This window comes from Aristolochia californica, unplaced genomic scaffold, assembly GCF_029961685.1.
Source record: "Aristolochia californica isolate CCGP_79_NKW_82.1479 unplaced genomic scaffold, dmAriCali1.0.hap1 SCAF_7, whole genome shotgun sequence".
Classification (NCBI taxonomy): domain Eukaryota; kingdom Viridiplantae; phylum Streptophyta; class Magnoliopsida; order Piperales; family Aristolochiaceae; genus Aristolochia; species Aristolochia californica.
Window position 1 is genome coordinate 1,722,264 of NW_027182268.1, and position 14,688 is coordinate 1,736,951.

The 14,688-nt window shown below is 38.0% G+C and overlaps 2 protein-coding genes and 1 non-coding gene across 4 annotated transcripts; 1 reads left to right on the plus strand and 2 right to left on the minus strand.

The window, feature by feature from the left end:
* Window positions 1-200: 200 nt before the first annotated feature.
* On the minus strand, window positions 201-2,394 carry LOC137937131 (uncharacterized). 2 transcript variants are annotated; one of them, XM_068782197.1, is made up of 6 exons: window positions 2,195-2,394; window positions 1,071-1,165; window positions 906-984; window positions 740-834; window positions 563-658; window positions 201-483 (listed from the first exon to the last, which is right to left on the minus strand). In XM_068782197.1, the coding sequence occupies exons 1-6, from the start codon at window positions 2,358-2,360 to the stop codon at window positions 397-399; spliced, it is 618 nt and encodes a 205-aa protein (XP_068638298.1). In that variant the 5' UTR covers window positions 2,361-2,394; the 3' UTR covers window positions 201-396. The 2 variants fall into 2 exon arrangements, with proteins under 2 accessions (XP_068638298.1, XP_068638299.1); XM_068782198.1 differs by having other exon boundaries at window positions 396-483; window positions 733-834.
* Window positions 2,395-5,806: 3,412 nt separating this feature from the next.
* On the plus strand, window positions 5,807-7,019 carry LOC137936176 (transcription factor FER-LIKE IRON DEFICIENCY-INDUCED TRANSCRIPTION FACTOR-like). Its single transcript, XM_068780740.1, has 4 exons — window positions 5,807-6,229; window positions 6,310-6,510; window positions 6,637-6,816; window positions 6,918-7,019. The coding sequence occupies exons 1-4, from the start codon at window positions 5,807-5,809 to the stop codon at window positions 7,017-7,019; spliced, it is 906 nt and encodes a 301-aa protein (XP_068636841.1).
* Window positions 7,020-13,473: 6,454 nt separating this feature from the next.
* On the minus strand, window positions 13,474-13,580 carry LOC137937898 (small nucleolar RNA R71). The gene has a single exon (XR_011109686.1). It is a non-coding gene; the product is annotated as a small nucleolar RNA R71 (small nucleolar RNA).
* Between the last annotated feature and the right edge of the window lie 1,108 nt (window positions 13,581-14,688).

A 14,688-nucleotide genomic window follows, 5' to 3' on the forward strand; every position in this document is an offset into this window, starting at 1 on the left:
ATTAGAAATACATCCATGGAGAAAGAGGAATAATGAATTAGTTGAAAGCAGAAATAAACAATCGTTTAAGAAAAAAAAGATCAGAACAAGAAAGAAAGGAAACCTATGAGAAAACAGAAACCACTGGTCTCTTTTATCCGAAACAAGGACAAGGAATGGAAAAAATTAAAGGGTCCGGTGGAGAGAAGTGCAGACCTAAATTGATGGATCACAATCCGCCTTTAGAATAGATTGCTCCTCAAGTGAATGAGCCATGGCAACTTCATCTTACCATTTCCAGTTCGTGTTTGTCGACAAAAAAGAAACAGAAAAATGTTTCATAGTAGATGACAAGGGAAGATGAGCCACATAATCATTTAATTAAACATATCCACGAGTAGCTGCTCTTGCAATATCCTATTGGCAAGTCGAGGCAGCACCTGTCACAGCAACTTCTAAAACACTTCTAACTACTGTATCTGGATCAGCGAGTTCACCTGGGGTCTGTTAGAAACCATCAATGAGTACTGCAGCAATGGTGCACTACAAGTCGGAAAGAAAAAACATCAAATTATTGACCAACCTTTCCATGGATATTTTTCTCACTAGGTGAAGCACCAGCTGCAAGCAACAACTGCACAACATCCAAGTGCTCCCCTCTCGCTGCATGATGAAGTGGCTGTGCATGCAGAACCCATTCTCAATCAGAAGCTGAAATTAAATAGGATTAGAAAACAATCTGAAGATTCATGCCTCTTACAGTATCTCCTTCAGTATCAACCGTACGTAACATCTGCTTCACATGTTCTGGGTTACTAGCTGCTTTAAGCAGAAGGTCAACAATTTTGGTAAATCCTGCACATTCAATTGGAACAATTAGAGATGTACTTTACTGACTAATAAACTTTTCTAGACATGTGTTTTACCTCCTGCACAAGCATCATGAAGAGGAATTGCTCCTTCCTCATCCTTGGACTCTAAGCTAGCTCCTCTCTCCAAGAGTAGCTACAAGAAAAGAAATAAAAGTACTTGCTCAGAATCCTTCATAGACACCTGCTGGACCAAATATGAGCAAGTTCGAAATTGCAAACCTGGACACAAGGACCGAAACCATAGAGACATGCTAAGTGAAGAGCTGTATCTCCATCTTCAACAGGATCATTTATACTGCCTTCTGTAAGATTATCTGCAATTCATGTGCAAGAAAACAATATGGATGTCACCCAACTTTTGGTATTACTAACATTTTTCAGTCAGTGTTTTGCATATGCCCGATGATTCTGTGACTGAGAGTTGCATTCAGAGAAGGCCAACCATTACCAAAGACAGAAAGAAAGCATGCAAGATCGCTCAACAGAAAAGCTGCATCACCAGTTCCATTTTATGTGGTACACTTAACACCAAACAGTTTGGCAAGAACAACTACCAATGAAAATTTGACCAAGCTGTTATTATCTATTTTAACAATCATTGCTAATGCTGATCCACCATTAATTGTGCAAATGTTTCTTATCAACGGGCAATCAGATACAAAAATTATTTTGACAGTAACAGCCACAAAAAAAAAAAAAGTGCTCAGAGAAGGACAGAAGGGAGAATAAATTAGTGATCCTTGTGGCATACCAACCACCTTATGTGATATAAACACTGAGAACAGGATATGAACCTACGCAAAACTGCAGCCGGGTACCATTTACCAACTGTGTCATAGTCAAGTTCACCGAGGGAAGACTCGTACTCATGAAAGGTAGAGAAGCAACCAAGATAAAGAGTGAGATAATAAGAGTCGAATTCAGTACAACGAGAAGCATGGACATAGGAAGAAAATACACATCTTCTTCCTACACCATAGACAACTATGAAGGTTTAATTATAGTTTGTCTAGCTTTAAAAATAAGTATCATTTGGAGATGTACCATACAGAGAAATACAGCTGCACAAACGATTCCCTTTGTCAGAACAGGTGAAAAAGGATCCTTTTTTATAAAGCAACAGGTTAATAAGGATCATTCGGGGGTCATAAGACAATGTCATTAGGGCGAGGGATAACCGGTTGATCTGACAACAGGATTCCATCTTAACGTCAAAAAATAATTTTCTAACGGATACGCTACATTCAGGGGAAACCACTCCTCTCTAAATACCTATTTCGGACCAAATTAAGGCGGCAACAGAAACAATGGATGGAAATGAAACAAGATGAAGCGTTTAGTACCAAGCGCCTGACGAAGGGCGTCGACGTTGCCGAGCTGGGCTGCCTCGCTGAGTTCCCGCAGATGAGGGGGCACTTCATTGTCCGTTTCAAGCAAAGCTTCGTCAAACAACCCTCCCTCTTCTTCCTCGTCCTCCATCAGTCCGTTCCGCCGCCCAGTGACCGCCATTGCTCTTTCGCTCTCTGTACTCGCGACTTCCCTCTTTACCTTACCCTAACTCATGTTTTAGGGGGCAAGCAAACAGATAAAAAAACAAAAACTTTGCATAATTCCTTCGATCTTGACCCTACGCGTGGCATCATCCTAATGAAGGTTTATGTTATTTGCTAGAAAACAAAATAAATAATTTAACATCTTGTTATTCATTTACATCAAGTGTTTTTAAAGTAATTGAACCTAAAACTGCTATAATTAAAGAAAAATCAAGAACATTGTGAGAGATTTTATTGAGGGGAGGGATGATTACTAAGAAAAGCTAGAAATACTTTTTCTGAATTATAAGTATTCGACAAATCTATAATTTAAAATCTTAATAATGTCTTGCTAGGAAATTACCTAGAAATTTTACAAAAAAAATCCTTGAATTAAAAGAATAGTTTCTAAGAAATTGATAGTAAAGTCATGTTTCATTTATTGTTTTGGTCAAGATCTTCTACCAATTTGTCTTTATAAACTATGTGTCAACTTTTGTCAAAAAAGAAACTTGTTACGTGATTAGCTTTTTGTGAAAGATAATCACTGAACGTGTGTTACAAAAATGGGCTCTTGCAGTAAATTATGAGAATCATATCCGCTAAGAACAGAAAGAGAGGCAAAGTCCTCATGTTTTCTAGAAAGCTCTAACATGTTAAGTTGTGGAGCCTAATTAACGCCTTACACTAAGTCGGTACGCTATTTCGACCTTCGCGGTAAAGTCTCCATGGGGGATGGAAGGGGGGCAAAACCCTGGAAAGGTCTATGATATATTAATTGTTGTTTCATTAAGGATAATTTAGGGATTTCACACCTGTATTATGGTTGCCCAAGTTTTTTCTTTATATTTGGGGGCGCCACTATTAGGGTTATCATCGGAGGAGGATCATCAGTTGCAACTGAGAGAGGTTAGAGAAAAACACGAGTGTATGAGATTTCTCTTGTAAAATACTTCATCATCATAGTGAAATATTGCAGCGGCGGAAGACAGGATGTAGTCTCACCTTGAGGTGAACATGTTTAAATGAAGTGTTTTTTATATTTGATTATTTCTTCTTCTACGATTTTTATTGCTCTCGTTAGTATTAAATTAGGATATCTAATTCCTAATGCGACACAACAAAATTGGTAGAATACAACGTTTCCCAAACAACAATGCAAAAAAGATAACATCGGGGAACAACTACAATCACAAGCAAATGATTGAATGAATGGGGGGAAACCACATGCAAGAGAAGCATGTCTTTCAAGAGGTGAAAATAGGTCTGGTCCAAAAAGATAACTCTCAGCAAAACTAAGTGAATCAAGATTAATAAGAAGAGGAATAAGTATGAGAGGACAAACTTCATGCCACAACATGGAACAAGCTGCTTTTTAGAACCATTTACTATTGCAGCTGGATTGAGAAGCAGCCCCAACCCTGAGGGAGCGAGAAATAGCAGAAGTCGTAGCACCTTGGGCATATCGGTTATGTCTAGGTGTAAACTTGATTATACCATATATCATTTAAGAACCCAACTCAAACTAGTTAGATTGTTGTCTTACTTCAAGTTATGAGACAAGTTTTCTAACTCGATCGCAATAAAATGTCTTGATCAAGGAGACTTAGATTTGAGAGTATAATCTAAATATATAATTGGATTTCAAATCATAAAGCCACGAGTAGTAATCTAAACTTTAATGATGATTTCAAAGTGCAAATGCACGGGTTTAGTGTACCTAACCAAGTTCACACATAATAATTCGAAGTAAAAGCACATTGAAGCTTGGAAAGAAGTTTTTCCACATGGCCAAATAATGTAAACTAATGCAAAATATCATGACAAAAATCTCTTGCTAGATGAATAATATGATTTCAAAGTCTAAGAGTAAAAAATCCAACACAAGATTTGCTAAGTAAATATTTTGAAGTATGAGACTAGGAATACTTAGCTCTTTGAGGATTTTCTGTTTTTGAGAGCCCAAATTAATCACTAGATGGATTTCTAAGTATAAGAGCGCTTTGAAGTTGTCATGGAAGCCTTAGAAGTTGAAAGCTCTATTCTTTGGGGATAAAACAGCTTAAACAAACAAAGTTCTCAACCTTCTAACAATTAAACAGTTGAGTTTGGAAGGGACCATTTATCTTTTTGCAAATCTCAGTGAAATCTCAACTAAAAATCATTAGAAAAGGCATAATATTTCATTTTGAACTGCTAATAACATAGATAAGTCAATTAAAAAATTTGGAAAACTAGCTTGCCGGATCGAACCCTTCAATCTATTTCTACAATTCTTCAAGAATGCATTGTTCAGACGGATCTCGACCAGTTGAATGGTCTTTGTTAGACAACTCTTCTTCTTCTTGTGGGTGTTTGATTTCGTTGGCTTGGGCGTTCGAATGACTATCTAATGGTTGCTTCTTGAGGTTTTTGTCTCTCATCTTTGATCGAACAATCTTCTTGTAGTTAGACAGTCTTCTTTGTAGACATTGTTTCTTCCTTTTTTTTTCTCTTCTTTCAGCCTGGCAGTTCAGATGTTTGGGCGAATGGTCCTCAACATAGAGATTTCTCTCTTTCTTTGTTCTAACAACTAGCTCCTTGCAGTTCAGATGGATGGGCTTGCTTGCTTGGTGAGCTAAGTACCCTTCCAGGCCTCTAGGACATTGCACTGGACAGAGGCTTGTACAGAGTTTTCACTCTCCTATATAGTTGAATGCATGCCGTAAGGCCATTCTAACTGTGTGTTTTCCAACATGAATTGCTTTTCCCCTTGTTTATGGGCCCTTCAGATAGACCTTTTGTCTGACGAATGGGAGTGATTTTTGGGGTTTTTTTTGTGAGATATAAGGTATACTTAATGCATTTCATCAGTAACTTTAAAGGTTTGATATCATCAAAATTATTTCAATGGGGATCTTGAGGTCAAAATATCCAAGGTGTTATGACTCAAAATTGGAACCACACTTGGGTCCCTAAAATTCTAAGCTAGATCAGGACATAAAGGCCAATATGAAGAACACCTGAAGAGAGCTCAGCAAAGGTGATTGCGTGTGGACAAAATACCATTCTTCCGCTGTATCTTCTTCTGTTCATTCCCGATTCACGTCGGACTCCACAAGTCCCTATCTCATGGAGGTCAAATGGGAAGAGACCTCCCCCAGATAGTACTCTTTGGTTGTGATAGACTTGTAATGAGATTGCGGCTCGCTACATCACTATTTAAGCTATAAAATAGTGGTAACAGGAAATTAGCCAATAGATTAATCACTTTCAACTTCTTGATTGTACAGAGCCAGACTTTTTAATATTTCCAAATCCAACGTCAGGATCCAACCATTTGATTCTGTTCACACCTGCGACACTAACCCTGTTTAGGCTTCTTAAAGGAGTCTCTAACTTCTCATTGTTCAATTCCTCGAGAAGAAGAGTAAGTGTAGAAACATGGAGAATCATGCGATCTTGAACAACTTCAGTTTTCCCGACTTCAGTAACGACTACAACATGGAGAAAGTGATAGGATACTTGATGGGAGAGAGTATCATTGAAGGAGTTCACTCCGGTTATGATCTAAGATATGATGAACTCAAGGTCGATGGAGTGTTTGAAGTGAGCAGCCAGATGGATCCGGTACCAGAAGAGACACCAGTTCCCAGTGTGCTTCATGAAGTTTCGCCAACATTCAGTGGCAACGCGGATGACAGAGATGAAGAGAATGAAGTTGAAGATTCGAGTGGTGTAACGACGCCGATGGGAAAACCCATTGACGCAGATAGATCAAGGACGTTGATAGCTGAGAGGCGACGGAGAGGTCGAATGAAGGAGAAGCTGTACGGTCTGCGTTCCTTAGTCCCTAACATTACCAAGGTGCCTGCATTTTTTACTTTTATTTTCTCCTTTGTCTCCTCATTTTCTAGAGTTTCTTACTGAACTCTTCGATCATACAGATGGACAAGGCCTCCATCGTAGGGGATGCGCTGGAATACGTGAAGGATCTTCAGAAGCAAGCTAAAAAGCTAAAGGCAGAAATTGAAGGTCTGGAGTTATACTCAAGACAAGGCCGTGCAAGATCTGAGGGTTTCTTGAGGAAATCGGGAAGTACTGAAACAACAAAAACTAACAACTTGAGTTGCTGCAAGATAACACAGGTAAATTAGTGTAAGATTTCTCCATCTTTTCCACCTTGCAGTAGTCATTGACAGTGGCAAAATCTTAGTTTCACTGTCGTTTCTTATTGGGGACGAAGGAGGACTGAACCTGCTTGTGTCTTGCAGATGGACGCCTTTCAAGTAGAAGAGAGAGGATTTTATGTGAGGCTAGTAATAGTATCCAGCAAGGGGGAGGGAGCAGTGGTGGCTCTACACAGAGCCCTCGAATCTCTGACGTATTTTACCGTGCAAAGCTCCAACTTCGCGACCCTTCCTGACCGTTTGGTCTTGACCTTTACTCTCAACGTAAGGCTACTCCATTTGTCTCCCCGATCAACCTGGTCTTAAAAATCCCCACGGTATATATATATATATATATCTTGGTCTGATCTTGGTTTTCCGAACAGGCTAGAGACTACGGGGAAGAGATGAACGTCTCCGCACTCAAGTTCTTGTTGATGAGTGCTCTTCTAAATCAGGGATTCGGATTCCAAATTCAGAATGCATAATCTTTTAACTGATTACTCGTCTGACTGCTTCACAATTAATCTTCGTGTCGCCGGTGACAAAATTAAAGGAGAAGTTTTTGGTAGTTGGTCTCCTGTCCTTCAAATAGTTTCCATAAGTAAGCAACAGCGAGGGTTTGTAACTTGAGGTCAAACCCTTTTGGGGGGTTAGTGCACAATTTAAGTGCGGAGGTAAAATGGATTACAATGAAAAGTATTTTCCCTGGGAAAGTGAGAGAGAATGTAAAGTACTTGTTTGTGTTAGTGTGCGCAATGGAAAGTGCGGTGTAAAGTACTTATTTGTGTTAATGTGCACAATAAAAAGTGCAGTATACAGTACTTGTTTGGGTTAGTGTGTACAATGGAAAGTGTGGTGTAAAATGCATATAAATTATTAATTAAATAAAATATTTTGATATATCAGACTATTAGAAAATTAAATTAATATTAGTTAATAAATAAAATATATTAAATATAATAATTAAACAAATACGTACTTTTATATTATTAAAATTGTAATTAAATTTTAATTTTGTAATATCTAAATATAAAATAATCATACAAATATCGTACTACATAGCGTACAACACGAATATTGTAATAATAAAAATAAAAATAATATAAATATAACTCGATCACCTTTTTAATAAAAAAAATTATATATGTTCATACAAAAATACAACACAAAAAATATTTAGTGGCATTAAAACATAATTTATCAAATATTTATTTTAACAATATTTTAATTATGACTATTAAATCACTAATTTAATATAGTAATTATAAAATAAATATATTAAATGCATAAAAATAATTATTTTATAAAAAAATATAAATTATTATTTTTACGACGATGGTTTAATTTTTTCTAAGTTAGGAAAAATTAAACCATCATCTTCCTCACGGCGTGCGTCGTCTTCCTTAGCGGCGGGAGACGGAGGCAACGGGCAACAACGACGGAGGCAACGACCCAACGGGAAACGACGACGAAGGCGGCGTTCCGACGGTACGCCAAGAGGGAGACGAGAGGGAGGCCGAGAGGCTATGCGGCAAAGGCTCGACCTCTCATGCTCTGCGACAAAGGTCTAGAGGGAGAGGAGAGGGAGGTCGAGAGAGAAGAGAAGTTGAAGGCGCCGAGCGAGCGAGAGAGAAAATTTTTTTTTCTCCGAAACCTCGTTCGACAGTGCTTCCTTCCCGACAGTCCGAGCCTGAGATGTAATTGAGCGATGGTAAGTCAATTCAGAGCTCGACCCCTCTGAATTCACTTACCATCGCTTTATGCCTAAAACGGGGGGAAGCGAAATTAATCTGTATTTCACTTTCCCCCGTCACTTACGCTGCGCACTAACGGGTTTTGCCTCAATTTCTCCAGCGTAAGTGAAATACATTTCACTTACGCTACGCACTAATAGGGCCTTTATCTTAATCTCTGCAGATGTCAGTCGATTTAAGGGATAAACTCTACTGGATACTGGTAAAACTCTTCTGGACATATGACATAGGGAAACAGGTTTCTGTCCCACTTGGTTAATAAACTCTTCTAGACTGTTAGTATTTGTGATATCAATATCTAAAAAAATATAGCTCAGAATCACTAAAGGTTTTTTTATAAAGAAACTAAACTCAAAGAGCTTTAAATTTATACCAAATGTGACATAAAATATTTCGTTCTTGAATATTTTATAACCTCTTGATTTTCTTCGTTGTGTACCTTGACCTTTGCCATCTCCAATACGAATATCTCTCAATACCTAATCAATGTATCTAATCACACTGATAACACCATTAGTAGCTTAATTTCAAGCAACCCATTTTGTTATCATCAAAATACTGGAGACCAACATGATTTTTCCATAGGTCTAACAATAAGGATAATTTAATTATAATTGGATTCTACTTGTTTCCTCTATTATAAATAAAGGCTAGTTGAAACATACATTCCATGATGTATAATCACAATAGAAGAGGATTAAGGGGTGAAAAGAAGAAGAAGAGTTGTGAAGAGAAGGTTTTACAAGCAGAAGAGGAAGAGTGACGAATTTGGAGAAAAGAGGAGGAAGATTAGGGTAACGGACTTTTCCAAACCCTCCCCTTAAGTTATATTTATAAATATCAAAAGTACTAATACTATCAGAATATCAGTCACTCTAGTAAGAGTGAATAAGAAACATAAATCATAAACTAATTACATCAGTGTCATCTTTATCAGATGACTCTTTATTTACCATCATGCCACCATTGTGTGTGTTTATGGGCCTTCTCCATGGTCTGTGGGTTTGAACCCATCTTTCACGCACTTGGACTTGTGAGCCTTCCTTGGTCGTGTGGGCTTAGACCCATCTTCCAATACTCCCCTTCAAGCTGGGGGTGAGAGTGTCATGAACGCCCAGTTTGCTACAAATGGTGTATAGGATCTTCCCGTATAAAAAAAGTAGTCCACCATATCTTCTAACACTCCCCCTCAAACAAATATTTTCTTCCTTCTATTCTCCCCCTCAAGTTGGGAGATAATGTCAATGATCCCATCTTGAAGTCAACAAATATTTTGCAAGTTCAAGTGTTAATCCACGTCTTGTATGATCAAGTAATAGAAGGCTAGTATCAACAACTTCACTAGCTCAAATATTGTAAACCAAGTAACTCAAGCCAAGCCAAATATTTCTAAATTTTCTTGCCTTCATTTTATAGGCAAGGATACCAAATCACATTCTTTGTAATCTTTCAATATACCAACAAAATCTCACAAAATTCATGGATGGAAAAATCTTCTAAATAAGGTAATTTCCTCCTTCAATTGGTGCCTACTTAACAATCAACGAAGACACCTTTCCTTGCCTTTTCTTCCCTCAAATCTTTAGGCAAAACAATCTTTGACAAATAAATGTAGGAAAGTTTCTAAACATAAGATGATCTTCTAAAAATTCTTTCTAGATATTTTTAGTTAAAAAACAAAAAATTTCCAAGGGTAGATCATGAGATGATTTCCTGATATTATGGATCAATAACAGCAACTCAAAAAGAAGCAAAAAATTCGGCTTAAATTCGAATCTTCTCATGCAATGGTATACCAACATGACCTTTCATTCTTCCAATGCAAATATCTCCTTAAATATAGATCAAATTGATATAAAAATTTCTCCTTCTAAAACTAGACTTAAATAGCTTTCAACCAAGTATAAATTCTCTTCGTAAATATATACTTCTTTTGAGATAAATAATCTAATAAATTTTGGATTCTAAAATTTGGCCGAGCTAAGTACTCTTTCTTCTTTGGCTAGCTTGAATATTGACACATCCGAGATTGATATCTCTCTCTAAAATACTCAAAATGAGAATTGGTTGAATAGGTAAGAAAATAGATTGACAAATATTTTTTGATATATAATTATCCATATAAAGTCTCATTCTTGATGGCATAAAATGGCTCAAAAGTTGAAGCTTTCTGCTCCTACACGATTTTTTTTTGTTGTTTTACCTTTTTTGCTTCAGATGTCAATTTTTCTTTCTAAAAAAATTTGATTTCAACAATTCTTTTTGAGTTGGAAACTATAATCACATATATTTCTAATGGTATATAATTTTTTATATGAAAAATAAATAAAGAGAGTGAAACATCCAATGAAATATAAAAAATGAGAAATAAAACTTAAGGAAAAATGACAAACTCCTTTTTCTTCTTCTTCTTCTTCTTCCTCCTTTTCTGCTCCATATTTTTCTCCATCTTCTTCTTCTTTTACATCTTAGATCATTGCCCGTTCTGATACCATGTTGAAACTTAGGATTCCATGATGTATAATCACAATAGAAGAGGATTATGGGTGAGAAGAAGAAAAAGAAGAGTTATGGAGAGAAGGTTTTAGGAGGAGAAGAGGAAGAACGAAGAATTTGGAGAAAATATGAGGAAGATTAGGGTAATGGATTGAACTTTTCTAAACCCTCTCCTTTAAGTTGTATTTATAAATATCAAAAGTACTAATATTACAATAATACCCTTCATCCAAGTAAGAGTAAATAAGAGACATAAATCATAAACTAATTACATTAGTGTCATCTTTATGAGATGAGTCTTCATTACCATCATGTCACCATTGTGTGGGCCTATGGACCTTCTCCTTAGGTAAACCTCAAAGCATTAGCCGATGGTTCTCATTCTCTACATCAATCAAATTCAATGGATCATGTTGCATTAGCCGATGGTTCTCATTCTCATGTTTTTTAAGAAGATCCAATTCAAGCTTCTTCTTCTATATCTCTTCATTCAGCATTGTATGTTCCTAAATTTCCTATTAATCATTTACTTGTTAGTCAAATCTCCAAACAATTAAATTGTTCAAAGACATTTTTTCGTCCATATTTGTCTTTCAAGACCTACATACAAGGACGATGATTGGTGGAGGGTGATAGATGCCATATTCTGACATGAGAACTAGGTTAATTATAATAGAATAACCCTTATAATTGTGTTATAGGTGGTTATTTATCGATTTTCAAATGAAACGTGCATTTATTGAATTTGGCATTAATCATTGTCTATATTGCATATTTTTCTCTCCTGAATTATATTTCATTGCTTTTAGGGTTTATTTCTTCCTGAAATGCTTTTTATGGATTCAATTATGGAATTTCAGGAGAATTTTGATGGAGAAGGAGATATTTACCAAAATGCCCTTAGTGAAAGGGAGGTGATTTTTTAGGGAAAATCGTATTGAAAAGAGGAGGTCGTCAACTGAAACAAGGGAGCATCGACCAAAACAGGGGAGGCCCGAGAGGATTTCCAGCCTTCGTTCGTCGTGCCACTATCGTCCACCACCGTCCGGCAACCAAGAACAGACTCGAGGAGAGCTCGAGAGAGTCTCTGTTGCGGCGAATTCGACAGTGCCAGTTTTAGCTCGCCAGGCCGAGAGGTGACCTGAGAGGGCTCCTCCGGTGCCAATTCCGCATTTTGACCATCATCCGGCATTTATTACCTATTTTCGACCATTCTCGGAGCTATTCCGACTCCGACCGAGACTCGAGAGAGTCGGTTAGAGGACTTCAGCTCTGTTTCGTTCTTCACCGGTCGTCACCTCCGTCCGTGGGTTTCTATCCTTTTTCGCCGGCGTCGTCTCTACCTCCAACCACTCGCTCTTGCAACCCGAAGTCATCAATTTCTGGAAATTGCAGTCGTGAGAACGATCCTTTGCTGCCCCAGTGAGAGGAAGGAGAAGGGGAGTAATCCGTCATTTTGGAATTTAATTTTTCTATAGTTTGAACTTAGGTTTTGAATGTTTATTAAATTTGATTTGAGAATTAATGTTTATCGAATATTTGTTTTTTGGATATTTGATTAAATTAGATAATTAGGGTAGGATTGTAATCTAGGTTGGATTTAGGTATTTTAATTTGATTTCTGTCTTTCACTCTATGCGCCCGAGAGGGGATAGACGCAAGGATTGAGTAATCGGATTCGTGGTTATGTGGCGCTCGAGAGAGGCACGTATCATGGTAAAATCCAGAGTTGACGTTTCATGTTATGCAAGTAGTTAATCAAATGATTGCTTGATAATTTAGGATATAATTAGTGTTTAGTTCAGATTAATTCACCATATTTGGTTAGGCTAGTTGACTGAAGAATACACAAAATTCAGTCCTCCCTGTGGATATGACCCTCGCTTCCCGCTAGATTACATGAACGATTCGTACGCTTGCGAGGTATAAAAGCCGATGTAATTAAATTTCACATCATGTTTTTGGCGCCGTTGCCGGGGAGACACATATTAAGTGTATTTCTTCGTTCTCCATGGTCTTAGGTCAGATTTATTTTTATTTTATCTTATTTTATTTTTTTGCTTTCATAATTTTATCTTGGTGATTTTGTATGGAATTATTTTTATTTCTTCTAGTTAGTTTGTATTTTCAGTAGTGAGTTTGTTAGCTTAATTTGATAGTTCATTTTGTTTCTTTTTGTGTTTTTATGCACGGGTGCCACTCCCTAGGTGAACCATTAGCTCCCTTTGTTGAAGAAGTAGAACATATTTGTAGGAAAACACCAGAAGTCAAGTTAGGAGCTACCATGGCTAATCAGGGTGAACCATTACAGTTACCTGCAGCCAGTGACTGTAGAGCCCTGAGGGATTATTCTATCCCATCCCACTTCACATCACCTTTTTGCATTATATTGCCACCCACTACTGCTGCCAGTTATGAGTTGAAACCGGGTGTGATCCAACTCCTCCCTACATTCTATGGGTTGGAGAAGGAGGACCCTTATTACCACATCAAGGAATTCTTAGATATTTGTGCAACTTTCAAATTCCAGAATTTCTCAAATGACTCTATCCGGTTAAGACTTTTTCCATTTTCACTTAAGGATAAAGCCAAGTCTTGGCTTAATTCCTTAGAGGTGGGCAACATTACTTCATGGGACACATTAGTCACGAAATTTTTGTCCAAGTACTTTCCCATTTAGAGAACTACAACCCTCAGAAGAGAAATCTCCAACTTTATGCAGCATGAGGGTGGACACTTTTATGAGGCTTGGGAGAAATGAAAGGATTTGATCCGTAGGTGTCCTCATCATGGGTTTGAGAAATGGCATTTAGTGTAATACTTTTATCAAGGTCTTACACCCCAGGTTAGATCCATGGTAGATGCAACGAGTGGTGGGAGTTTGATGGGTAAGAGTGCTAGTGAGGCGTGGGACTTCTTTGAAACGTTGAGTGATCAATCTCAGCAATGGGGTTCGTCATTTAATGTTGATAGGAGATCCCACGAAGCCAAAAGAGGGGGTCTCTACGAGGTTAGTGAAACACCCATGCTCATGGCCAGGATTGAGGGGTTGACTAGAAAAATTGATGCCTTTATGGTGTCCAAGAGTTCACCTGCTCCTAACCCATCTACTTTCTGTGCCATATGCTCTGGTTCATCTCATCCCACACAAATGTGTCCATCTAGTTCATCTTACCCGGAGCTCATTGAGAACTTGAATGCAGTCCAGAATTTTCATAGACCAAATCAGAACGATCCTTTTTCGGAAACATATAATCCGGGTTGGGCTAGGCACCCAAATTTCTCATGGTCCAAGGGCCCACAGGTTGGGGGTCCTCCAGGGTTTACTCAACCCCAAGCTCCGCACCCACACTTCACTCAACAACCATTGATTCCACAAAAACCTTCACTTGAGGATACACTTCAATTATTCATGTAGAATACATAGTCCTCCATTGCTAAACTTGAAATGCAAGTGAGTCAGTTGGCCAACCACATGAGTGAACAGGCACAAAATAGACTCCCGAGTCAAACCATTCCTAACCCCAAAAGCACACATGAGAGTGGGTCGAGTTCCAATCCCCACCACGAGCAAGCCAAAGCCATAACCACCCTTAGGAGTGGTCGTGAGTTGAACAATGGGGTAGGGACCACTAAGTCTAAGGAGTCAAAGGATGACAATGGGGATACATCATTGAGTGAAGAACCTCCAAGTTCTCCACCAACAGCCAAGCAGATCCCTAACCAAGTCCCACCAGCTCCTTATCCGCAGAGGTTATCGGGCCCACCTAGGAAAGGAGATAGCATGCATGAAACGTTGGAACTGTTTAGTTAGGTTCACATTAACATTCCACTTCTTAATGCTATTAGGCAAGTCCCTGCCTGTGCCCGATTTTTGAAAGACCTTTGTACAAAGAAGAGAAAA

Excerpts from the sequence above, each read along its gene's own strand:
- LOC137936176 (XM_068780740.1), top strand. The coding sequence starts at position 5,807 with ATGGAGAATCATGCGATCTTGAACAACTTCAGTTTTCCCGACTTCAGT. Across the intron at positions 6,511-6,636 it reads GTTGCTGCAAGATAACACAG|ATGGACGCCTTTCAAGTAGA; the intron begins GTAAATTAGTGT and ends TGTGTCTTGCAG. Across the intron at positions 6,817-6,917 it reads TCTTGACCTTTACTCTCAAC|GCTAGAGACTACGGGGAAGA; the intron begins GTAAGGCTACTC and ends TTTTCCGAACAG.
- LOC137937131 (XM_068782197.1), bottom strand. The coding sequence starts at position 2,360 with ATGGCGGTCACTGGGCGGCGGAACGGACTGATGGAGGACGAGGAAGAA. Across the intron at positions 1,166-2,194 it reads CGCCCTTCGTCAGGCGCTTG|ATAATCTTACAGAAGGCAGT; the intron begins GTACTAAACGCT and ends CATGAATTGCAG. Across the intron at positions 659-739 it reads TTGATACTGAAGGAGATACT|CCACTTCATCATGCAGCGAG; the intron begins GTAAGAGGCATG and ends CTGCATGCACAG.